Consider the following 25,268-nt stretch of genomic DNA (forward strand, 5'->3'; position numbering starts at 1 on the left):
ATGTGAGAGACTGTTTTAAGCTGAGGTGAGTCTACGATTCCAAGATTGAATAACTGATGATTTAGCTGGATATTAGAGCCAATGTGTCTGTGCTCTTTCAGAAGCTGTTGGAACTGTGGGAAAATCCTTTTGTGCTTACTGAATGTAACTAGACCAATAAATGTTCACCTGCTATCAGAGCTTCTTCAACCTGTTCATGTGAAGATCTAGTTAACTAGAATTAATGGTACCGTGTGAGCTGTACAGCTTATTTCTGGAAGTATTGAGTTATTAAAAATAGAACAATTTTCTAAGGAAGTGGGAGTAGAAGTGTCATTAGGAGAGGCTGCGGTAGAGGACGGAAAGGCAAATGGACCTTCTGTTCAGAGTGTGAATGTGCTCTTTGAGATTGGATGGATTGGTTAGTATGTGGCTTGGGAGGTTTTATACAAGAATGCAACATATGCTGCATGTTGGCATTATGTTTGTTATGTGAAAATATTTTTTTTCCAGCTGAGGGTGTTCTGATTGTTTTCCTGCTGCTTTGCTCTGAGAATGTTTGACAAGAAATTGCCCCACCACCCAGACTGTCCCTGAGCAGCCATTAGTAAGCACATGGCTGTCTGGCATCTGCTCAGCTGCTCATCCCTATTTAGAGCCCCCGATGAATATTGCAGCACAGAGTGGCTGTTACTTCCAGTATCTGTGAATCACCTTTCCAAGTCTCCAGTGATTTTTCTAAGAAACCTAAGAGGAGGGGAAATTGTGTGTTTAACTGCTGGCGGCAGACTGGTGGAACCGAGGTGCCCAGGAATTGATTTTTAAAGCTGGTCCCTGGTCTCACCAAAAATAAAACCTCACAAAGTGAGAGCAGTGCTTGCAGTGAGGTTCTCCGCCAGAATGCTGTGCCACAACAAGCCTTTTCCGACGGCTGTCCCCATGCCTTATTTTCTTTTACTCGGGAGAACTGTTACCATGATTTTCACATTCTGCAATGACTGGTCCATGCAAGCCCAGTCTAACGCCCCTTCCCTTCTGAGTGTTCTTGCTCCATCCCCGCGTTACTGCTTTCTTTTTCCCATAGCCTGTGTTCTGCCTCTGGTGGTTCCCTGCTTTTACCACTGCTGTTTTTATGGCCAAGACTAACGCTTTCTAGAAATGTATTTTTTCTTTTTAACTATATCTTGTTTTTTTTCTGACTGGTGTCACATCTGCGCCTTGACAATTTGTTTTTCCCTCGTTAGAGTAGCGTGAGTCTGGGTTTCTTTTTCCCGTTTCTTTCCTTTTTTTGCCACCCTTCTTCTACGCGGGGTTTACACTGTTAGGGTTAACCGAGCGTGCACCCTGGAGCGTGGGGGCAGAGGTTGTCTATCTCGGGCTTCTCGTACGCACTGCTTGCGGCACCCAGACTTCCTGTACTTCGGACTTCGCACACCGAGCTCTGAGGGCCGCTCCTTCAATAGCGTTGCTCCGAACGGGGCTTGCACGCCTGCACGCCGCAGGGAGCGCGGGCCGGGCCGGACGGGAGCCGCCCTAAGGGCTGCGCCTCGCTGGCAGCGCGGTGCATGGCAGAGGGCCGCTGCGGCTGACGTGTCGGACCTCCGACGGCCGCGGCTCGTCTGCTGCGTGCTAAGGAGCGGCGCCGCCCCACCTGCCGGCCTGACCCACCGCAGCCGGGCCGCTCCGGGGAACTCCGCGCGGGGGAGGCGGAGGATCTCCGGAGAATCTCTGAGCCCCGCGCCCCGCCCCCGGGCGCCGCTCTGGGCGGCTCTTTTAGCGCGACCCCGGGGGCTGCGGCTCCGCCAGGCGCGGAGCGACCGCCCCTCCCCTGCCCTCTCCCACCCCGTCCCTCGCCCCTTCCTGCTCTCTCGGAGGGCGCGGCCGGGTGAGTCAGCGCCGCGGGTGGGGGCTCCGGGGCGGGGAGCTCCCGCCCGACCCTACAAAACCCCTCCCGCGCGGCCACCGGCCCCAGCCGCCGCCGGAGCCGCCGCCAGAGCCGCCTCGCCCACCCCGGCCAGGTGAGCCCCGGGGCTGCCAGCGCGGCACGGAACGGGGCCGGGCCGGAGGGAGGGAGCCGGGGTACGGCGGCTGCCGCGGGGGGAGCGGAGCGGGTGCTGCCCGGCAGCGGAGCGGAGCGGGGCGGTGGTTGGGTGCGGTCGCCCCGCTCCTCTTCCTCCGCCTTCGCTCGCTCGCCCGCCGTTGTCCCGTGTGCGGCTTCGCGCGGCGGAGCTGAGCCGGGAGCTCCGTGCGCCCCGCGCCGCGGCTGGGGGTGCGGCAGCGCCCGGGTCCCGTACGTCGTCGGGCTTCCCCAAAAGCCTTCCTGCGAAGGCACGTAACGGTTCGGCAGAAGTAGCGGTGGGGCCGTAAATTCGCTTTCCACCCCGAAGCTTCTCCTGCCGTTTAAAGCCAGCGGCGTTCGTGCGAGGCTGCGGCGAAGGCGGCGGGATGCGCTCGGCCTCGGGCAGCCGCCCTTGCCTGCCCCGGACGCTGCCGGCGCCCCGCAGCCCTTGCACGGGGCGGGGCCGGGCTCCTCGGGCTGCCCCCGGGTTCCCCCCGCCCACGACGGCAGCGCCCGGCTCGGGCGTGGCGCTCTGGGCCGCGGCGGAGGTTCTTCTAGGGGCTGCTGCCCGTCTGGGTCAGGCCTGGCGCGATTCCTCCTGCCTGAGCCGGAGGGCAGAGGGACGGAGACTTTTATTTCAGCCGCAGGAAAAGCGAAACGCTCTCAGGGTGGCGTTCTTACTCATAGTGGGCTTAGTTCCTTTTACCTTAGCTGTTCGGATGTTGGTGTTCAAATGCTGTGTCTGCATAGCGGTACATTGACCCTGGTGTGCAAATGGAGAGTTAAAGGATCTTTCAGGTCCTCTGTGCCGCTGGGTGATCCCTCTGCGCTCCTTCTGTAGCAGCTGCCTGTGCTAAGCAGTCCCAGTGTGTGTGGTTTGCATTACCATGGAATGGTTTCCACTGGCAGGAAAACTCTTCCCGTTAAATGTAGAAAATTTAATAACTTGAATTCAGTGAATTAAAGGCCCTTATTTTTGTGTGTGCATGGCATCTTCTTGGACTGGGACATCTCCTGGGCTGTTAGTAGGATGAGAGCAGTTCAAGAAGGTGTGCAACGGTGTGGTTGAATGGTTTTCTGGATCTTTTCCTTTAAGCCTAGTTTTTCTCTGAGTGGTGACTGACTTTGGATGTCCTGCTAAACCTTACAGCACGCCCTGCAGGGGGAGGACCTGGCCATTTGTACCAGCAGTCAGCAGTATGCAGTGAATGGTTTTGAGTCCTTAATTCATTTACACTGAGGCATTGCAGCTCCTCCCTGTTGCATCTCCTCTGTTGCCAGACTTCGCCCTGGTTTGAGACCTGACACAAATATGCTCTGAGTTCTAGTTTCCATTCTCTCATTCTGGGGATGCCGTTTCCTTGGCTCATGATTTGGGAACACCCTTTGCCCAGTTTCTGACTTGAAGGGTGGATTAAATTCTTAAAATGGTAGCTCTGCTTATTGAGCAATATTGATTGTGCATACCTGGCATGGCTTTCCTGCATGAATCATGGTGGGTGTTGTGCTTTATTTTTTCTCCCCTAACTTTGTGTACCTGAGCTGTCCCTGGGAATCAAGATACAGAGCTGCTTCTATGTATGCTCTTCTGTCGCCAAACAGCTGAGGGGATGAGGCACTGCGTGTAGGCCAGCCACAATGTAAGAGTAGCTTTGGAAGTCAGAGATTGCTGGCAGTGGTGACGGGGCTCAACGCAGGTAATCTCCCTTAGTAGAATAATATTGTGCTTTAGAACTGATAGTTTGTATTTAGGAGTAAAACCAATTGCAGAAGCTTGCCTGAAGGTATTGAAGTGTTAGCTTAGGAGGGTAGGTGTTGGTCGTTTCCAAGTAAGGAAGAACAAGTTAGTGCACGTATTTTCTGTTTACATGCTCAAACCCAGCCAGAACTTGTCCAAACAGCATCAGAATCAGTTCTCAAATATGACGGCGTTACAAAGCAGGGTGTGACAAGACGTGCATTTGTTCTGAGTAAAGCTCTGCAGTTTCTTGCAGAAATGCGGGTTTCCTTTTGCCAACATGCTTCTGCGGAGCAGGCGGTTGCTATAGCATTGTTGTGTGCTGATGGCACAAACCTCCCAGCTCCAGCCCTACGTGAGGGTGTGATCGTTCTGTTCTTGGAAGCTGTTCAAGTGCTTTGTTCCAGCAAGCCCGATTCAATGTGGTTTCTAATTGACTTAAAAATAGGAGTCTTGCGAAAAGCTTTGAGAAAGATTACACTGCAATCACTTTGCTTGTTTTCACTGGTGGTTTCCAGTTCTTTGTAACAAGGAAGGCTGAAGGACCGGAATTGCTCCTCTCTGGTACTGGCTGTAAAGCTGTTAGAGTACAAAGTTCTCATTGTTAGGCACTTCATTTTATTAACATAGACATGAAGAATTTCACAGTGCAGGAATGTGTTGTCCACCTCCAACCAGTGTCATTGTGCCAACAGCAGGTAGCAGCTTCTTGCCCTTTCTGCTGCCTGTCTTAAAAAGGCCGTGCTGGAGTTTTGCTCCAAAGAGGATTTATTTATTTAATTTAGTGGATTATTTATTTTATTGAAGGAAATTGATGTTTACTGTGCTTTGCATTTCTCATTTTCTTCCCTTGGGATCTTACTTTCCCTTGAAATAGATTTGGTGTTTGTTACTCACGTAGGTTATGACAGAAGATAGCAGGTTTTCTTGCTGTATTTTAAGCAAGGAAATGCGCAATTACTGCGTTTATGCTAAAAAAGAAACCGAAAAACCAAAACAAAAATAACCCCATCAAAATACGTTACTGCACTTTATTTCTGAAATCCAGAATTTCTCTGCTTTTTCCTCGTAGAAGACTTCATGAAAAAAAAGGATTAATAGGTGTTTAAACAAAGAAAAAGTCTTGCTCTGGAGTCTTTACCAGGTCTCTGTTATTTGGAAAATATTTCCAACCTCTTACTGTGCTCTGAGCTCCTGGGTTCAGATCCTGTTGATGAGTGGAAGGGAGTGGGGAGACTGATGTGCATGGAAATGAAGGGAAGAGCGCTCCGTGTGGCCGAGAATAATACCATTTTTATTCCAGGCCCAGTTATCAGTTAGTTAAACGTCTCTGATCTTGAGATCTCCTGTCCTGTCTCCTATCCAGCCAGCTCTTTTCCCTGTTTGATAATGCTGTCTGTACAGATGGCTGAGTTCTTGAAGAGCAAGCTCTGGTTTTGAAAGACCTGGTAACGTTTGCTGTAGTTGCCAACCTGGTTGACTAGCTGGAAATACGATGGGCAATCTCTCTCCTGTCAGTGGAAGAATTTGTGAGCTGAGTTTTGGGTCTACAGTAAGTCACTTACACATTGCCTTTGGCTTCTAATCTTTGGGAAAGAGAGTCCATTTCAGCAAAACTGCTTTACAGCACTGGTGAACTGACCAGAAAGCAGAGCTGAAAAAAACTGTGGTGTTGTAAAGCACAGTTATCAAATTGATGTTTATTCTTGCAGTGTGAATAATTTGTTTCAGGGTGATTTTTTTTTCCCCTAATTTTCTTTGCATGTCTTAGCAAGATACCATGTGGTTTAGGGAGGTGGACAAGTGATATTATTTTATGTTGCAAGGCGTTACTCTAGCTGTCAGAGTCTGTTACCTGCTGTCTAATGATCGTGTTGCCAATGGGTGTTTGCAGTCTTGTCCCAGTCAGGACAAAAGCCTCTCACTTGCATTATTAATGGCACTGTGGCTTGGAAACCCTTAAATCAGCAGTTTTGCTTGCAATTAGCAGATTGGATTGTATTGGTTTCAGTGGTGCAGTATTTCAGGGCTGTATAGCCTGGACTGTAACTGTAAGTATGTTTATGTCTGTAAATATGTTTATGTCTGCTTGTTTCTCTCCTCCAGCGTTCTGTCAAGATGTCTACTGTCCATGAAATTTTAAGCAAGCTCAGCCTGGAAGGAGATGTAAGTATTATTATTCAAACCAGAAAAGTTTGCTTGCCTTAAATGCCATATATTTTCTTGCTTTACAGGATTTTCTTCCAGCAGTTGTGCTGAGCTGTACAATTTTCAGCATTCCACACATTTCTTCTACTTAATCTTATCTTGACTAAAAACTTAGTTAGCAATGGTCTGCTTTCAGCCATAAAGCTGCTGTAAACCACAGGGAAGTTGTGTGAGGTGACGAGATCTAATGACAGCTCAACCAACTGACCAGCAGCATGAGCAATCTTCATGTGCTAGAGGCCGTATGGAGACCAGAGAGCAAACTGGCTGCCTAGTTTGGTCGTTCATTTTTTGTTGTTGCAGAGCTTTCAAAATCCTGGTGTTGGTTGGGTATTTTCCACCACATCTACACTTACTTGGTAGTTTCATCAAAATACAGGACAGCCACACTTTGATTTCTTGTACTGCAACATTGATGGGAAAGTTGCCGTTGCAGTGTGAAGATATTGTGTCATCACTCTGTGGTTCTGCAGTTGATACTGAAGAGGAAGTGAATCTCATCTATGCATCATTTCATTGGCTGCTTGCAAGCTTACTGTAATTGTGATTTTTATAACCAGCAAATGCAGACCTGAACATGGTACAGGCAAACTTTTTGGCTGTTTTTGCTACTCGTGAAGTGAGTTACTTGTGAAATAAGTTGTATTTGATCTCTGAGAAGGCGCTGTTGAAAAGAACTGAGTACTGCACTGTGGGTAAGTAGCAAAGCTGATTTTGTACAGCAAAAGCAGTTAACTTCAGATTTCTTGTCAATTTCCATTTAAATGGGGAGTTTCTTTTAGAATAATATTTTAGCAGTCGAATATTAGCAGTAGATCTGTTTCTTCTGTGATACAAATCAATAATGGCAGAAGTCAAACTTGAGTACTGCTGGATCAGCATTTTCATCAGATTTTACCATAGAGTCTAAGAGATACTGGGGGGTGTTTGTTCTGGAGGGCCTCAGTTAGAAGCCAGAGCTGAGTAGCTAGTCCATATAAATGTTCTGCCCAGTTCCCCTAAGCAATGATGCAGCTTATTAACTGATGTTAAATGCAAACATTCAGCCACTACTTTTCTCTTAACAGTTTTTTAACCTTGATGGTAAAGGATGGTCACAGCTGAACCCTGTATTGCATGTTAAGGGATCTGTACATTCTGCATCATTGGTCTAGCAACTGATCTGTTTAGGACCAAAAAACTGCATTCACCATCTGGCTTGGGCTGTCTTCTCTTTCCTAATACGGGAAGGAAGGGGTTGAGCTGAAGTCAAGCAGCGTGTGCCATTTCTGCTTCTGTCTGCAGCAGAGACTAGAGAAATTAGGTGGCAAAGATCTCCCCAGCGCGTCTCATCATGTGCTCTCTGCACTGGAAATTGGAAGCCTCTGTTTTTAGTCATGACTTTATAGGTTACTTGCCTGATGATGGCAGGCAACTCAATTTTCAAATGTAACTGATGGTTTGTTTGAAGGCAAAGAGCTCTTGAGATATAAATGTCTTGAGAAGTTCTTGTTTTGTTTTGTTTTTAAAGAAGAAATTAAACCTTATAAGCTTTCCTGTTAGTGATACATGTCACCTGATGTTCCTTTCTTCCCAATATGGTTCAGTTCCTCAATCTTGGAGCAAGTGAACCAGTTGTAGGACCTGTGAAACACAATAAATATGTGTGGAGAGAACAATCTTTCTCTGCTGTAATCTTGCCCAAACTGCCGGTGTGTTTACACAACTTTCAGTGCCACATCCTGGAAATGTTTGTACTGAACCAAATGCAAAGTCAGTTGGAAAAACTCCCTTGAAATCATACAGTGGCAGACCACAGTGTCTGGAGTGGCTGTTTTTCATAGGAAGAATAATAATCCTGATAAGACTTTTCCCTATTCCACTGACATACACAAGAGTCAATAAACATCACTTCACAGAGTCACACATCTTTACGGATGCTGAATTTAGAGATGATCCATTTGCTGGTGGAGCAGCCAGCAGAAGGTTTCTGCCTTACCTGTACATATGGACATGGCACTTGCTGGGTCTTTTGATCACTGCCAGGGGGTCTGAATCTACCTGGTTACATACGTGTGGAGGGACACACGGTGGCTCTGACCGGCCTCCAGATGGCTCTCAAACAGCAGATAAGCTGCTGTGTGTTTTTTCCATGTGTGATATGGTCTCACAGTCCAGCCTTTGTCCAAATGACTCAGAACAAGTGGAATAAAGACATCCGACTCTGCTGAGCTCACCGGGTGGCATATATCAGGTTATCCAGCAGTGGTTAAACAGAAGTGCCACGTGGTCGTGGTGTACTGATGGGCCTTGGAATCTTTCAGGCACCCAGATTTCTCTGAGGCAAGAAGGTGCAGTGCCTGCTGCCGGAGGGATCTGTTCCAGGTGGTGTGACCTCTACAGGACAGCATCAAATGTACAAACAAACAAAAAAACCACCTCTTAGATTTCTTAGTTAAAACTTGTCCTCTTTCTAATAATTTGGGTGTAAAAAGGTCCTCCAGATGTACTAAGATAACTTAGTACTGTTTATGAACCCTGTTTCTGTTGCTTTTAGGGACTGAAACAAATGTTTCCAGGGATCTTTACCAAAAAGCTTAGTCATTCATTCACGAGGGAAATAGCTATGGCAATTTCAGATGTTAGTCACTATGTATCTCTGCTGCAGTTTTAAGTGTCTAAGTTGGACTCACTGTGTTTCTCAGCTGCTTATACCAACGTCTGAGGTTTAGGTTAACCTGCCCATGGAAGGTGATGTGAGCTAATATTGATACTTGCAGCAAAGCAGCTGAGATGATTTCAACTTCTGTTCTACTGATCTCCTGTTTGAAGCTATAATCCTCAGGAAAAGTAATCAGGAACAGCTGATACAATCTGGTAACTTCTAGAGCATTCCAGCTGTTTGCTTGGTACCTAAATGTCCTCATTTTCTTAGCGGTGGTAATTTGAAATGTCATTCAGTTTTGTTAGCCTCATGATGGTTAAACCAAGTCATCTGAGGCATGGACTTTGAGAAGGAGATGGTAAGTAGCTTGTGCTTTATAGAAGTATAGGCTCAAAAAGATTTGGTCTTGCATTTAGAATCTGTGAGACAGAGCATGAAACTTGTTCTGCCTTGTTAATTTTCATCTTCTGTCTCCCCCGTCTTTTTTTTATTTAATCTTTACTTTGTGTAACTGTGGCCTGAAATGTGAAGTAAAAAGCTGGCTTCAAATCTTAAATATTTCAGACTTAATGCAACAGATGTTTAAACTTTTGTTGAATTAGCTTTTGCTTATCAATTTCCTTCTACTCTAGCCTGAAAGCACCAAATCTGGGAAAATAAAGATTTAGTGAATAATTTTTGAATGTCAGATTGTTGCTGTATGGCACCAGTTTGTACGTATTCTTTTTTAAAATAAGCATGTCTCTGAATGGACTTAGGGACAGTACACCTCTGGAGAGCAGAGAGAGCAGAGTTTGCTAGCAGAATTCTGTCTTCATGAATACCCAACAGTAATTCTTGCATTTAAGAATTTGAGTAAATAACAGTCAGCTGCATATATTAACTGCAGCAAGAACAGATTGCATTTGCATAATTTAACTTTGGGACTTCTTCTTCCTTTATTTCATTTATTTATTTATTTATTTTTCCCTTAGCATTCTCTCCCTCCAAGTGCATATGCCACAGTTAAGGCTTACTCAAACTTTGATGCTGACCGGGATGCTGCAGCCCTGGAAACAGCCATCAAGACCAAAGGTGAGGAACATGGGCTGTGGTTTTGACCCTGTTTTTAAAGTTAGAACACTGGCATGCAAATAAAAAGTACAGTGTCTCACAACCGCCGTGTTAATATCCTTAATCTGGCCACCTGTTTTAGGAGATTTAGGATTTCTCTGACCTCACATAAGCGTGACAGAGCTAGATTGAACTGCGTAAATCCGTGCTTTAGAATATGTTTTAAAAGTCTGTGCCCAAAAGTTGTTCAGACTGTTGCTAAAAATGCCCACTTTTTTACTCTCGATTTGTCAGCACTTCCAATTCCAATATTTTTTTTTCCTCTGGAAATGAAGTGGCAGCACTTTGAGACAAAGCTCTGAACAACTGATTTCTAAGGGATTATTGGATTGGACATTTCTCCTTCCTTACAGCTTCCCAAGCAGCTGAACAGGGGTGGTTTGAAGTACACCTTGTGTTACTGTAGAGGTCAAAGTCCTAGAAACAGAATCCAGTTTCTGAGATGATATGGTAGTATTCCAGGAGCAGGGCAATGTGGGAGTTCCCCACTTCACAGAACCAGGTAGGCTGGCATCTCCTTGTCTGTGCCAGCATCCACTGATTGGGGGGGAGACCAGGATGGAGCGGATGAGATGCAGTCCCATGGAAAGCAGGAGCACAGGGAATATCAACTGCAGCTCCCGAGCAGTGGAACCTTGTTGGTGCTCCTAGGGCAGTGACTCTTGATCCTCATCCTGCAGAAGGGATGTGCCAGGCTTTCCAGACTTTCTCCAGGCCAGAGGAGCAACGGCTGGGCCCAGCTGGACCTGCCAAGTCTGTTGCCTACATTTCAGGAGACGGAGAAATTTAAAAGCCAAACAGTTTCTCATCAGGAAGAAATGCCAAGTCAGTGCCAACAAAGCACATGTCTGACTTGCTACAAAATGTGAAATTGCCCCTCCCTAACAAGCGTGAGGCTTCCTCTCACAGGATTTCTTTTATTTAACTGGAAACATCTCTTGCATACTCATTGAAGTAGGCTAAGTAGTGGCTTTTAATCATTTTACGGTCTGTTTTAAAAAGTCCTCTTATAAGAGAGGAGTAAAGCTTATTGTGTTTGACAGAAAATGCTTTGTGAATATGTGGACTTTTGTCAAGATTCAGTGTTTTTTAAAGTGAGCAACAATGTCCATTCTTGTTACTCATTGATAGAAATGCACTGATGAAATCCACCCTGAAACTTCCAGAGATTTTAGTGAGCAGCAAAGAAAAATGTTTGAGCAGCTCAACTGCTTCACCCCGCCTCAGCAGATGTGAGTCAGCATCCTGTCCATGCAGCATGATTCCCAAGTGTGCAGGGCAAGCACTCATTTTCCATGAAATGCCAGAGCAATGCATTAGCTCATGTTTCCATCCTCAAAGCATTTGAATTAGAAACTTGAATGTAGTCATTTGTGGGTCTGTCACAATTGTTGTAAGAATTGAAAATGTCATTTAGTAGTTTTGAATGCAAAGTATGGTTTAAATTTAAAACTCATTAAAACGCCTAAGAGATTGCTCTGTGCTGTAGCTCTCTCCAGGGCTGAAAAGCTGTGTGTGTATGCATGGCTGTTCCTGGACTGGGAGAGTTTGCTTTCTTTTACAAAAGAAAAACACTTTAAAACACACTGGCTGTAGATTATGGCTGAAATGTACAGTCAGCATGTTTTCAAACCAGAATTTCTAACTGAGACATGATGATTTCCAGAGCTTTGTCGTTTCAGGCTGAGCTTCTGTAAGAGCACAGATGTAGGCCTGCCTCAATAGGAGCTAAGGTCATGGAGTACAGCATTTCATCATGAAAAATGTGGGCAAGAGGGAGAAATAAGTCTGAATATTTTGTACTTGACCCCTTGTTCCATATTCTGTAACTAGTGGCTAAAAGGCTTGTTGTATGCAGGTCACTCTGAAAGTAATGCCTCCTATTTATTTCCATGGGAATTGGAACAAAGGGCACAACAACAGTATTTGATATAACAAACTCAACTACAGAACACTCTTTTTCAGCTTTGTCACCACTATTAGTTGTGCATTTTTGCCAGCAATGAGCAAGAGCCCGCATGCTGCACTTGTAAATATCTGTATGGCCACCTGAAGTGTGGCTTGTCTCTCGTGTCTCAGTACCACTGCTGAAACACACCACCCACTGCCTCACTGTGCTCACATCCACTGCTGGGTCTCTGTACACATTCAGCAAGTGTCAGTGAATGCCAATGGGTGCTATTTTTTCCCTACACGGAGGATTTCAGTTCCACACCTTTGCTTCATCTGCACTTCCATGTCAGACACCATTCTGTCAGCCTGCCCCTCTGTTGCATGGCAGCAAAATGGCATATTGGTGGGAAGGTTCAGCCCCTACTGCCATACCACCAGCATCCACCTCTCATGTCATGAGTCAACATAATAAAGTAGGAGGGCTGCTCTGAAAGAAATGCCTCCTATATCTGCTGTGGTTGCTTCTGGTACTAAGGAATATAAGTGTAGATGGGTTCTGGAGGGGATCTGAGACCTGCCAGTTGCTGCTGATCCATTCCTTACCGTCTGGTTTCTGTTGAAAATATTCATTTATACAAATGTAAAAGAAGCTATTTGTTGTGTTTGTTGTAGTAAATACAGAGATCCAAGTCAAAACTCTGGGCTTAATAGGACATCCATGTCAGAACCACCTGTTTTCTTCAAAGTCTGGCATGCAATTCACTGTGTAAAAATAAGGACAAAAAAGCTCAGTTCCTTCCAGTATCCAAAAAAAAAAACCAAAAAAAAAAAAAAAAAAAACCCCAAAAAAAGCAACCCACAACAAACATTCCTGTTACATTCTGAGTCAACATAGTGCACTGTTTTATTTTCTCATTTTTATATTTGGAATGTTAGTTAAGTGACTTGAGGTGAATTAGAAAACGTAGCTGCTTTATTAAGAAGCCTTAACTAAAAACACTCAGATGAAAGGCTTTAATGAGTTTGCATTTGTGTCAGTTTTAAAGCGTCTGTTCTCGAGCAAGTTTCTTTGCAGAGTGTTGACTGAGAACAAGTGAAGCAGGAAACAGAAGCAGTGAAGCAGGTCATGGATGAGACTTTGTTGATGCCTGTGCACGTAAAGATCTTCATTGCACTGAAAATTTGGGCTGCTTTCAAGGCCAGGATGTTACACATACCAACTAATAATACCAGGGCAGTTGAGCTCTGCTCCAGACTGCACGTATGCTGTGTTTTGAGTGTCAGAGAACACGGTAATCCAAAGAGAAGAGATCTGCTTTCATTCTTTATCTTATGTCTTTGTAGGTGTGGATGAAGTTACCATCATCAACATCCTGACAAACCGCAGCAATGAACAGAGGCAGGATATTGCCTTTGCCTATCAGAGGAGAACCAAAAAGGTAGCAAAATACGCAGAAATAACAGTTATTTAATATTTTTCTTGTGGGTAGTTAGACTTTCAGGCCTTGTACATCTCACAATTAACTGTGAACAAATGAGATCATATTATTGGGCTTACTGTTTCACTGGAAGCAAAGATGCATTTACTTTGTTCGAATCTGTTGAAGATTTCCTAGCAGTTGCAGAGATCACGATGGGTGACAAATGAGCCAGCTAGCCACCAGGCATGTGAGTGAAAAGCCAATCTCAGGGAATGTCTCTATTTGAAGGCAGAAGTGGAGAGGCTTGGAAGCATAGTTACTCATTTGTTTATTGCATGGCAACTTTGCATAAGGAAAACATTCTGTTCACATGGGTAGTTTAAATGAGAAAGGATTGCAGCCAGTTGTGCTGAAGTTCCATAGGCATTAAACTAAGTGATATACTGAGCTGAACTTGTCAGAAATATATGCACTCATCTGTTGATGGAAAGAGATCTCTAAAATGTTTGCAGCAGTCTGCATAATAAGTCTTTTTGTCTGGAAGGCAAGAGATGTTCTCTTGACTTTTGAAGTTGAGAGTCTTACTATAATTTAAGTTTTACGCCCACATAGAAGAAGAAATTTGTGTAGAATTGGGTTAAGATGAATGTATCTCTTCCAGGTTTGCCAGACCCCAAACGGTAGTCCTCCAATAGCAGCCCAGAATGCACATCCAAATGTAAATCTAGAGTTAACGTTTGGAAATTCACCAGCTTTATGCATGGCTGATACAGGCACATACATGCAGGAGCACGTACAGTTGGACATATGCATGTGTTTCCTGTCTGCACCCTGACTGTCACTCTCTTGTGAGCACTGGGGGCATTTCCCATGTAGGCTGGACGTTAGTAATGAAGTGTGTCACTCAAAGCTCTGTTAAATGTTTTGCATGACCGCAGAAATGTACAATCAAGAAAATATACAGCTTCTTTCATCTAAGTGTTATCTCTTCTTTTACCTTTTCTTCTGCGCTGCAACCCAAGAGCAAACTGAATTTATCAAGTATAACAAGTGCCAAAGGATAAGCAAGTACAAAAAGAATGGAAATGTGCATTAGAAATCTCTCGGTGAAATAAGCAATTGCATGATAAGAGAGGAGGAAATGAAATACAAAAAGACATATCTTGAACTAATATGTATGTTTCAGGGCAAGTGTCTCATGGATTTCTTTGGCAGTGTGTTGTACTCGGCTGCTCATTTTGCTCAATATAGCTGCTTGTTTTGTGTATTGTTGAAATAGTTCATTATAATAAAAAGCCACAGATTTACATCTCTTTACATTCCTGTGAGTTGAGCTAGGTTTAATGGGAACTACTGATAATCTTGAGGAACGTTTTGATTTGTGAAGTCCTTCCCTATTACCAACATCAATGGAACTATCACTGACTACTGGGGAGTCTGCATTTGTGTCTCACCAAAACTTTGTGTGCGTGGAACTTTGGATCCAAATTTGGAACAGTATACTAGAATATCTGTTGGACTAAAGTAGACAGATGTCCCGAGCTCACTATCTCGGTCAGTCAGCATAGTAAGCACATAGAGTGTTAGCATACACTAACATTCTGGATGGAGTTGGTGGCTTTGGAAGCAAGTTAAATGCCCTGGCTGTTTATCTCACTGGTATAAACGTATCTGCAGTTTAGCTGAGGTCACTTTCTCTTGCAGTTAGCTGCTGTCCCCACCCTCACCAATTGTTCACATGAAAAGCAGCATCTCCTAACTTATGGGACAGTATTAAACTCAGGAACGATATGGGCCTGTGTGGACCCTGAACTTGATTCCAGGGATTTGAACTTTGGAACTGCACTATAATGAAGCTGGTGCTAGCTTTATTCAAACTACATATGAACTCGTAAAAGATGAAATGCCACTGACTTTATTTGCTGCAGATTTGCATGCATTCTATGAAGCAAACATGCCTGTTGCTTCCTACAGGACTGACAGTTCACAGTAGACTCAGGATACACAATCCTGGTTGTATTCTTGAAGTTCTTGAATTTTTCTGCTTTCAGGGATTTTTGTTGTCCTTCAGCCAGCCGTTTAGGAACTGGACCTTTACAATGGAAAAACTGTGCAGTTTTCCAACTTCTCAGCTAATGTGGGGCTGCAATAATAGGAAAAACACAAATAATATGGTGCTACAGGAAAATATGAGCATCTGATGGAGAAGCACTGACTGCAGGGAGTCAGGCTGAGATCCATCGGCGCTTATTAGATCTAATGAAGTGTCAGTGCTTCAAGACTGGAGCTGAGCCGTTCAGAGTCACTTGGATGTCTCTGCATCGTGCTCCCAGCACTCTGCCAGCCGCCGGTGAATTTCTTATTTTCAAAGGATGAGAAAATCTCCATTTGCCAGGCTTCTTTCTTAGACTTTCACAAAACAAAAGCTCTTTGTGTTCCTCTTCCTTGTCAGTTGTGTAAGAAACACTGTGCAGACTTGGAGACTTGAAGTGCTACAGGCTAAATTTTCAGGAGATCAGAAGTGAGCTTTAATTTTCTTCTTCCATCTTGCCTCCTTTATTTTACAGGAACTTTCTGCAGCACTTAAGTCTGCTCTGTCAGGTCATTTAGAGGCAGTGATCTTGGGCTTGCTGAAGACACCATCACAGTATGATGCCTCTGAACTGAAAGCTGCCATGAAGGTAAATGAGCTTTGAAATTCAAATGTTTTTCTGGTGTGACTTTAAATGTTATTCTGGTGTCACTATGTTAAGAATGAGTCTGGCCTTTGTATCCAAGGCCGCAGTTTTCAAGTATGTCCACTGTTAGTGTTTTGTTTGTTTGTTTGTTTTTGTAGCACAGTTCTCATATCCATCTGCACAGCATACAGCATCCGAGTGTGAAATAAAATAGATTCTGGAACCGTGTGGTTTTTGAAATGGTAATTAAATCCTCTTTTTAGGGAAGAAGTACAGTCAGGAATAATTGATCGGCTGCTATGGCTGGTTGCTGCCCTCAGTACTGCCCTTAAAAATAACATACAGGTTTGTAGTACAAAATGGCCTAAGAAAGAAACTGTTTGCTGCAACTCTTAAATCCTTGGCATTTGTAGACTGAAAAAGTCGTTCCCGCTTACTGGGTCATTTTGCTGATTTGGACAGAACATCCTGTACCAGATCTGCCTCTGCAAAGAATACGAGGAGGAGGAGAATGTGATAATGAGATATCAAAGCAATCTTGGAGAAACTGCACAGCAGTGACTGAACTTGCTGAGTTCAGACCCCTACGATCACAGGCAGGCGTGGAATAAATGGCTAGTTTAGAAACAGCTGCTCTGCTGAAAGAAGACTTGGAGCCGTGCTTATGCCAGTGCTTCTACTTTTCTAAGCACGTGTATGTTTGGGAGTTTGTACTTATAATCAGCCCTTACATTTCAGCTTCTTTATTAGGTTGATTATTGATTGATTGATTGATAACTAAAAACAAGCATTGAAGTACATCTGCTGGCACTTGTGACAAGACAAAGAGCGGATGGACTCATTCGTCCAATCAATGAAAAATGAGTAGAAAAAATAAAATGCCAGTACTGAGATGGTAATCCTGTAATTGGAGGCCAAATCCATTCCTCAGCAATCAGGTGCTGCCCTCTTCTGGTTTCAATGTGCACTATCCATAATTAGCTGCAAATCTGATTTTTTTCCTTTTTTTTCTATTTGCAGTTATTTTACATTTCAAATGTCTAGGATGGCCATATACTTATACAGTGTATCTGCTGCATTTACAACCTGTATCCTGAGCTATTACCTTATTGTAGCCATAGGTATTATATTCTCTTGGTTCATCAGATATTCTCATCTCCCAAGCACTCAGTCTGAGCTTAAGTTTATCTTGATACTGTTCTTAAATTACAGCTATGACATGAAAACCAAAGTTGGGTAAAGACAGGCCATCACTGAAGAGTTAATTATTTTTCTGGAACATATGCTTACAAAATGCTTTGAAAACACATAGAAAATCTTCAGTTTCATTAGCCTTTATTTCTCCCCTAGATATTTATTAGAAGCGCTCTGTAGAAAGCCTTCCTGATTCTCTCAGCTGTGATCCATTTCTATAAAATTATTCCGCTTTAGTCCTCTAACTGTATCCAAGAAGGCAGTTTTTCTCATAATTACCTCAGCTTTCCAAACATGAAGCATGAGAAAATTTCCCAGGATGTTACCCTGCACATTTCTCTTTCAGTTCTGTGCAAACATTGCCTGTTTTTGCCAGATACCAAACACTTTGTTAAACAGAAGCTTAACAAATTCTTAACAGTAGGCATCAGAGGCTTTTTCTGCCTGCTCTTGATGCTGAAAGACAAAGGCATTGGGATTAGCATGAACAATGGTTCACTGGTAGGCAGAACAAAAACAAACTCAGTCCATTCAAAGAACAGGTTCTTCTCAAAAAACTGAAGTATCTGTCTGCCAGATGGCTTTACTAACTAGCAGCTCAGATGCACTCAGTGGTCACTGCACAGGGAAGAATCATCAACATATCCAAGTAAATCTTCTATTTTAAGTGATCTTTCAGAGGCTCCTGTCTCACTCCAGTAACAAGATGATAGCGATGCTGTTAGCAAGATACCCATATTTTATTTAAATATGTTTTTATATAAAATAACTGAGTAAGTTTAGAGCACATTGATCGAATCATGTTATTCTGGAGTACTGAATTTCCTCTAAGGTTTAACTTAGATGCTGATGCATTTATGTAGTTTGTTATTTTCTTTTAGTGCTAATACCTATATTGTTTATCAAATGGTAGTACTGCTGCTTAGCTCAAAGTACTCTGACTTCATTAAGTTGATTTTAGTCCTGCAGAAAGGTAAACAGAAATTTTATTACTATAAGATGGACCTTGGTTCCAAAGCAAAAACTGCTTTGAAATGTCATCTCAACCCATTCTGCTTATTTAATATATACATATAGATTTCATTTATGTGTATATATATATATATATATATATATATATATATGTAGGTTATCATCCCAAATACCTTTTTATTTCTTAATATCTCTAATGGTAATACAGTTACATCTGTATTTATGCATTGAGAAGTACACAGTGTGGCCAAGTGAAGAAGGGACTTGGTCTTATGGACCTTTTTCAACCTAAATGATTATGTGCTTGTATTTATTAGCTGGAAATCCAGACATGCTTAAATCTTTGTTGACTCAGAAACAAAGCTGAGACAAATGAACACGTCGTGCTCAGACTTGCATTGGTAGTAGAGGAAGCCTGTGGAGGCAGGTGGGGCAGAAAAGCAGGAAAGAACAAATTTGTTGCTGTCCATTTGCATGCTAAGAATGAACGTGGGCTGCAGTTAGTGGACCTCTCTCATTTATGGTGGTGGTGAGGTTGCTGAGTATTATGGGAGACACTCGTAAGAAACATGTTACACAGAGGTACCATCAGTTAGACTGTCAAAACTGTTAGAATAATATTTGGCTGCTAAAAATCTGGTGTTTTTCTGACACATTAAAAAGCATCTCTACAGCTACCAAAAGTGTCCCTGAATGGTTGTGAAACTGTTGGAGTTGGAGAAAGGAGAAAAGATAATGAAACGTCAGTAAAATATTTTGAGGCTGTTCAAGCATGTCTGTGCATTTCTGGCATCTAACTCACCTGTGCATATGTTCCAGGGCCTGGGGACTGATGAGGACACACTTATCGAAATCATTTGCTCACGGACAAATCAGGAGCTTTATGAAATTAATAGAGTCTATAGGGAAAGTAAGTTTATTTTGAAAGTTTTAATGCAGTTTGTTTGTACGTGAAGTTGCTTGGCTAAGTTCCCTTTAGGGTTGGTTTGACTGAGATTCTTACGCCACATCTGCTCTGTTTCTTTTATGCTGGAGCATAAGAAATGTTGTACTGGCATCTTGGATATTAATGTGTTTATATAGTTTAACCTGTTGCTTGGTAGCAAACAAATTGGAGATGACATACTGCTCACCTGATAAGTTGCATACAAATATTCTCTCGTAAGCTACAGATGTCCTGTGTGTAGGGACAGAACGGATGATGACGGACTCATGGGCTGTAGGTTCAGTTACGTAATAAGTAGGTGAAACCAGTGAAGCATGTTTATAAGTTTATTTGGGGACCTGCCATTAAAGACATGAGGTAAAACTTCACAGAAGTATATATTCTCTTTTGTAACTGTTCCAAAGCATTTTATCTGATTTCAGGTATAATTCTTAGTTGATTATAACTGGAATTGAGAGTGATGTAAGATCCACCCTCAAAAATATTCCCCTCTTTTAATATTCATTATATTTTGATATTGACTACTCTGGTCATGTTCATCATAATCAGTAGTGCAGCTGTCAGTGCCTGTTTGTTTCCCTGAGCTTCAGAACTGAGCTCACCAGAGATAGACTGAAATGGAGAAAACTGCTGGCAGTTAATGCGTGATGTTGTCCAGCAGTTCTGCTAAGGTACTGGCTGAGTCAGAAAGGACGAGCAAAATCAATGTGGTCTTAATGATGCATACTGAATAAAAATGTGTATCAGTCAGGAGAATGTTGCTGCTGCAGTTTAGATTGCTGTTGAACAGGAGACAGAAAGTGATTTTGTAGCAATGTAGCATGTGATCATTTGAAAAACAAAGATGTTGAGACACGTACTGGAATCTTACGCAGGATTCCTTTCTTTTATAATAGCGGTTTCTGTCTTTTTGCATTAAACTTGCAGTTACAATTGTCTAGTTGTAAATCCATGAATAGTGAAGGTCTAAATGCAGTGGTTGGCAAACAAGTGGCCACTGGTTCAGCTTAAAGCAATATTCCCTTCTTTTCAATATGCTCAGTTTCAATATTTTATTGTTCCACGTTTGGCAGGCAGGCTTTGATTGCCTGGTATCTCCAGTGACTAGCTGATAGCAACGTTCTTTCTTTTGTATGCAAGCATGTGTTTGTTTTCCTTCCCCTCTATATATGACCTTTATATGGTTGCTGTTTGCTGATGTCATAAAATGCAGTGATTAACTCCTGTGCTTGTAAGCAGGTGTTTGTGGGATGCTCTTAAATGCAAAATAATTGTTTGTTTTCTAGTGTACAAAACAGAACTGGAGAAGGACATTATATCAGACACATCTGGTGACTTCCGCAAGCTAATGGTTGCCCTGGCCAAGGTAGATCTCTTCATATCCCTCCACTTCTCCAAATGCCTGCCCATTGGGAGTTCTCTGCTGATTGCCAGTAAAATAATAGGATTTCTAACTCACCTTAAAATTTTCTTGTATTTTCACTTTACAAAAAATAACATAAAAACTGAAGGGCAATGTATTTTGACAGTGACACTGTTTACAGCATCTTCACATGGAGATGAAACAGGCTCATGTAGCAAATAGTGACTAATTACTGATTAGTGAAAGAAATATAATAAACTGATTGAAATCTATTAAAGTTCTTCTTAATCTTGCTATTCTCATTTAAAGGGCAAAAGGTGTGAAGATACTTCTGTGATTGATTATGAGCTGATTGACCAAGATGCTAGGGTAAGTCCTAGTAATGGCCATTAAATGTCTTAAGTTGATTAAACCTGGGGGGATATTCAGGGTGCAGATGCTGTGAAAATGAAGAGTTTATGAAAGCAGATGTATTTCAGATCTCTCTTGCATAGCAACGTGTGAGTGATATCAAGGTATCTGCTGTTTGCAGTCCTGATACCAGTTTTCATGGGACACTTACCCCTAGGATCTATACAGAGGCACTCTGGTATTCCCTGTAGGTCTTTTAGCAGAAGGAAACACGTGCCTTGTGAAGACTGATGGCAATGAAGCAGTTACAAAAGATTAAGGAAGAGGTATCTTTGAACTTAGTGGCTGCTAATGCTGTTGATTATATCTGTACCTTACTAAGAGCAGTTCTGCTGAGGTAAACAAAGCTAAATTTGGAGCAAAACCTATAAATAGAGGTAAATAGAAAAGTACTTAGTCTTAGTTACAGGGTAGATCCATAGATCCTGTCCTGAGTGATCTGCCCAAATCTGTCCTTTTGGGTGTCTCCCACTGACACAGCTCCTGTAGTGCTGTTTTTCCAGTAAAGAAATGCTCTGTGTTTGAAATGGCTTTCTGTGTAACTCGTGATTTTCATTCTTTACCCAGGAGCTCTATGATGCTGGTGTCAAGAGAAAGGGAACTGATGTTCCCAAGTGGATCAATATTATGACTGAAAGAAGTGTTCCACATCTGCAGAAAGGTACAATTTGAAAGACAGATTTACATTTTTTCTCCTGTAAGAAAATAATAGTCAAAGCGCTAACTATTTTGTTCCACGTGGCTTTCAAGTAAGTGTGAAAAGCAATCAGATCTTATTCACACACAAGTTGTTACAATTTTTTAAGTATTTGTGTACAGATCTCTTTATTTTTACACATGTGCAACCACTGTTTAATGGTGTCATGTACTCCAAGAACAAAAATGTCAGAAACCTAGAAAACAGGGCTGCATGAGACCTTTTCATTCCATCCTGGTTAAATTAGCTATATCATGTGTTCAAATCTGAACAGGGGAAAACCAACTGAAGATTTTTCATTTCAGGAAGCAAATCACTGTTGCTTTAAGAAATACTCGTGACACAACTACCACGGTATGTTGTGAGATAATGGAGTTGTGAGCTAATGGAGGTGCTCAAGGAAAACAAAAAACTGTACCATCAGCTGGGTATCTTGGGCTGTACTGAAGAGACAGTTCCCAGAAGGACTTGGACAGGTTTTTTTAACCATGTCAGCACATTTCTCTCTCTGCATTTTTTGTGTGGTTACTTTTAACCATTCCTGGTTTGGTTTTGATTTGATCTGCTTTCTTGTAACAGTGTTTGAAAGGTACAAGAGCTACAGCCCGTATGATATGTTGGAGAGCATCAAGAAGGAAGTTAAGGGAGATCTGGAGAATGCCTTCATTAATCTTGGTGAGTTACCATAAAATAAACACTATGTTTAAATAATGTCTTTTCAGTGCTCTTGCACTTGTGATGAAAATAGGCTCGGCTTCCTCTGTATTGCTAGAGGAGAAAGAAACTGGAAGGGCTGGTATTATTGGATCTGTGTATTTCAGGACGTTACAGGCATTGAGAGGTAACAAACTTTGTCCTTCTGCAAAATGTAGATCTTGCTTTCCAAATGAAAAGGAAAATGCACATGTTCTGTGATCTGTTGTTAGTTTCAGTTTTGTCCAATACAGAAGCTTAATGCTTGTTTCCCCCACATAAAAAGGTTGGAACTCTAGCTGTGCACATCAATTATTCAACATGGATAGGCTGGAAAGCAAGCAGTATGTGCGTGAGGAAAGACAGGCTGTGGAGGATACTAGAGGCTAAGAAAAAAGCTAATTTTGCTCTGAATTCTCTGAAATAGGGGTAAATGAGGGGGATAAATAAGGTGAAATAAGGTGGGGGTGACTGCTGTTGTGGATGAGACGAGAATACAGAGGAAGTTGCCAGGTTTCCCAGGACGTTCTTTAAGAGGAGAATCCATTTCAGACTAAGGAGGAAACGAGCTGTCTAAGGCTAGTGTAGAATCAAGACAGCTCAACCTTGACAGGGACACTTCTCACCTATTAGCATACAATGAATGCTTCCAGAAAAAAAGGTTGTTCATAAAAGTGAAAGATGGACTTAAGAGTGAATTGTGTGGAGGAAGGTTAGCCTTCTGAAATTACACAACAATAGAGGGAAATATTTCTCCAACTGCGAGCATTTGTGCTTCAATCATAAGCGTAGCCAACCAATTTATAAATAACAATTCAGGTAAAAACAATTCCTCTTTGCCCCTTTTTGGGGAAACTTTTGGAGAATACCTTATTTTGACAGCTTACAATGCCTTTGAAAAAGCTCCAATATTTTGTGTTCTATTCTCACGTGGGCAGGATGTTTACCCATTTATCGTATCTCTCTCTTTAGTTGAGTGCATTCAGAACAAGCAGCTATACTTTGCAGACAGACTCTATGATTCCATGAAGGTAAGAAAGACTGCTCATTCTACTCATTATCTTCTAACCATTGTTTCATCAAATTTTTATTCCTTAGGTGGTTTCGTTCATATGATGTGTAACTGCCGTGTGGATACACAGTGATGACTTCGTATTGTTCACAAGCATTCTTTAATAGCTCAACTCATAGGCTATCTATTAATATGCATCTGGTATATGGAAATACAGGGAAGAGTCATATAATAATTATCTTCATTATATCAGTTTATCAAAATTACCAAAGTTAGATGCATCTTTTGTAGGTAAACACAAGTTGATAGCAGCAAATCTGTTTACTGAAATGGAAAAATAAATAACTAAGTTTGCCTCAAAACATTTTATTGAGAAAAGGTATGAAAGAGAAATACATGATGGGCAATATATATAGGCAATAACAGAAGATGAGGACGACCTCCTGGAGAGCCAGAACTGTGGCTTGCAGTCTAAGTAGCTAGATTGGTATCTAGAAGTTAGTTGAACACTGCTAATGAGAGAGGGATGTTCATGATCAAGTTCCTATCTTTTATCTATTAAAAGTTCTAAATGTCACTGTGCTCATAGGGCAAGGGAACCCGTGACAAGGTCCTGATTAGGATTATGGTCTCCCGCTGCGAGGTTGACATGCTGAAAATTAAGAGTGAATTCAAGAGGAAATACGGAAAATCCCTCTATTACTTCATCCAGGTAAATTTTCAGCATTCTGTATATATTGATTGTATGGATCTTCCAAGTCCTTTTCTTTGCATTAATTCTCCATTAAAATTCATGTGCGGTATTTCAGAGGCTGCAGTGAGAACAGTAGGTTGTTACCATGCACAATTGAAAAAATGTTTAGCTTTGTAGTCTACCACCAGTATAATTCCTGGCAGCCATTTGACTGCCATAGGCAAGTTTTACCTTTCGGTTGATGTGTTGCAAACCAAAATTCCATTCACCTGTCTCTATCCCCAGCCCAAAAGGAAAGAATTGCTCTGGGTTTGCTGAATTAACATAGATCTTCTAAATTGTCACTTCTTTCATTCCAGTGCCTAAGGAGCAGACTTTTATTGAGAGTGATTTTTTGTGATATTGGGAAATATTAAGTGTTAGGTTATATATATGTTAGGAAATATATTAGAAGAGGCCATGCATCTGTTTAAACCTGGTCTTCTGCCCACCTTTACATCTGCATGGATGTAATTGCATCAAAACCTGGAGCCCAAATCTTTTTCTGAAGTAAGATGACAGTTTGAAATTATAGGTAAATTTTCAAAACAGTGAATGTACTGTAAAATTTTTTGTGGTGATCAGTGAGAAGGAACAGAATCAAGTCCTCCAGCTTTCCTTTGTTATCTTGCTTTTCTTTTTTGCATTAGATCTCCCTAGGGCCTTGCATATATATGTTGTAAGAACGATAATCTCAATTCACAAACAAGTAAAACTTGGTCTAGATAGTTTCCTCCAGGCTAGCATGGCTTCAGTTGTGAAGATCAGTTCATCCCCACAGGTCTAGAATATAGTGTGTATACCCTCATGTTTTGTAGCTGTTTCCTAATACGTGTTTTGCGTTTTTTCCCCTTTATAGCAAGACACAAAAGGTGATTACCAGAGGGCGCTGCTGAACCTGTGTGGTGGAGAGGACTGAAAACTGTGATGTGGGAAACAGAAACGCAGAGACATGCCTGTTCTGCTCTTCCTTTTACTGTAACCCGTGACAAAATCGAGCCGCCATGCAAACCCTGCCTCTACCCCTGCTTCACCACTGACGCAGCTCCCCAGCGCTGCCTGCACATCTCAGCAGCAGCTCTGCTTGGCTCTGCCAGAGTTCCTAACAGCGTAAAGCCAGAGAAACTAACATTCCCCAGAGATAAAGGTTAAACGTGCTAGTGGAGAATGCCTCTTTGTGTAATGTTTCTAATAAAACATAAATAAAACAGATGGATCTGTCGGACCTTTAATCTGGAAAACTGGTGATCAACTGATGCATACTTGGCTTGTGTCAACCATTGGCTTTTTTCCCTTGTCCATAATTCATTTTCTTGTCTTTGTACCCCAAAGCCTTTCCTGTTTAATAATTTTTTATTTTTTTTTAAGTGAGAAACAGCCATTCTTGTGGTGGCGTTGTTTTGTGTTTTTTTTTTTCTTTTACTCAAGTGCAACAGCAAAACTCAAGCCTCACTCATGTGTTGTGTCTGTAAAACAAGGGCTGAAGGCACTGAAATTCCATTTAAATGCTTACA

At 42.3% G+C, this 25,268-nt stretch overlaps 1 protein-coding gene across 3 annotated transcripts; it reads left to right on the forward strand.

Annotated features, from left to right (window-relative positions):
- ANXA2 (annexin A2) lies at nucleotides 1-24,966 on the forward strand. Of its 3 annotated transcripts, none has more exons than XM_042875565.1 (14): nucleotides 1-25; nucleotides 5,883-5,942; nucleotides 9,603-9,702; nucleotides 12,979-13,073; nucleotides 13,717-13,773; nucleotides 15,623-15,736; nucleotides 18,719-18,809; nucleotides 20,132-20,211; nucleotides 20,518-20,577; nucleotides 21,187-21,280; nucleotides 21,896-21,991; nucleotides 22,982-23,040; nucleotides 23,611-23,733; nucleotides 24,614-24,966. In XM_042875565.1, the coding sequence occupies exons 2-14, from the start codon at nucleotides 5,895-5,897 to the stop codon at nucleotides 24,671-24,673; spliced, it is 1,077 nt and encodes a 358-aa protein (XP_042731499.1). In that variant the 5' UTR covers nucleotides 1-25; nucleotides 5,883-5,894; the 3' UTR covers nucleotides 24,674-24,966. The 3 variants fall into 3 exon arrangements, with proteins under 3 accessions (XP_042731499.1, XP_042731498.1, XP_042731500.1); XM_042875564.1 differs by lacking the exon at nucleotides 1-25 and adding an exon at nucleotides 1,937-1,997; XM_042875566.1 differs by lacking the exons at nucleotides 1-25; nucleotides 13,717-13,773 and adding an exon at nucleotides 1,938-1,997.
- Nucleotides 24,967-25,268: the final 302 nt, after the last annotated feature.

Source organism: Lagopus leucura, unplaced genomic scaffold, assembly GCF_019238085.1.
Source record: "Lagopus leucura isolate 7727_CA_CO unplaced genomic scaffold, USGS_WTPT01 Super-Scaffold_100015, whole genome shotgun sequence".
Classification (NCBI taxonomy): domain Eukaryota; kingdom Metazoa; phylum Chordata; class Aves; order Galliformes; family Phasianidae; genus Lagopus; species Lagopus leucura.

Coding starts and splice junctions, on each gene's coding strand:
- ANXA2 (XM_042875565.1), top strand. CDS start 5,895: ATGTCTACTGTCCATGAAATTTTAAGCAAGCTCAGCCTGGAAGGAGAT. Junction 20,212..20,517: donor TAATGGTTGCCCTGGCCAAG/GTAGATCTCTTC, acceptor TCTCATTTAAAG/GGCAAAAGGTGTGAAGATAC. Junction 21,281..21,895: donor TGTTCCACATCTGCAGAAAG/GTACAATTTGAA, acceptor TTCTTGTAACAG/TGTTTGAAAGGTACAAGAGC.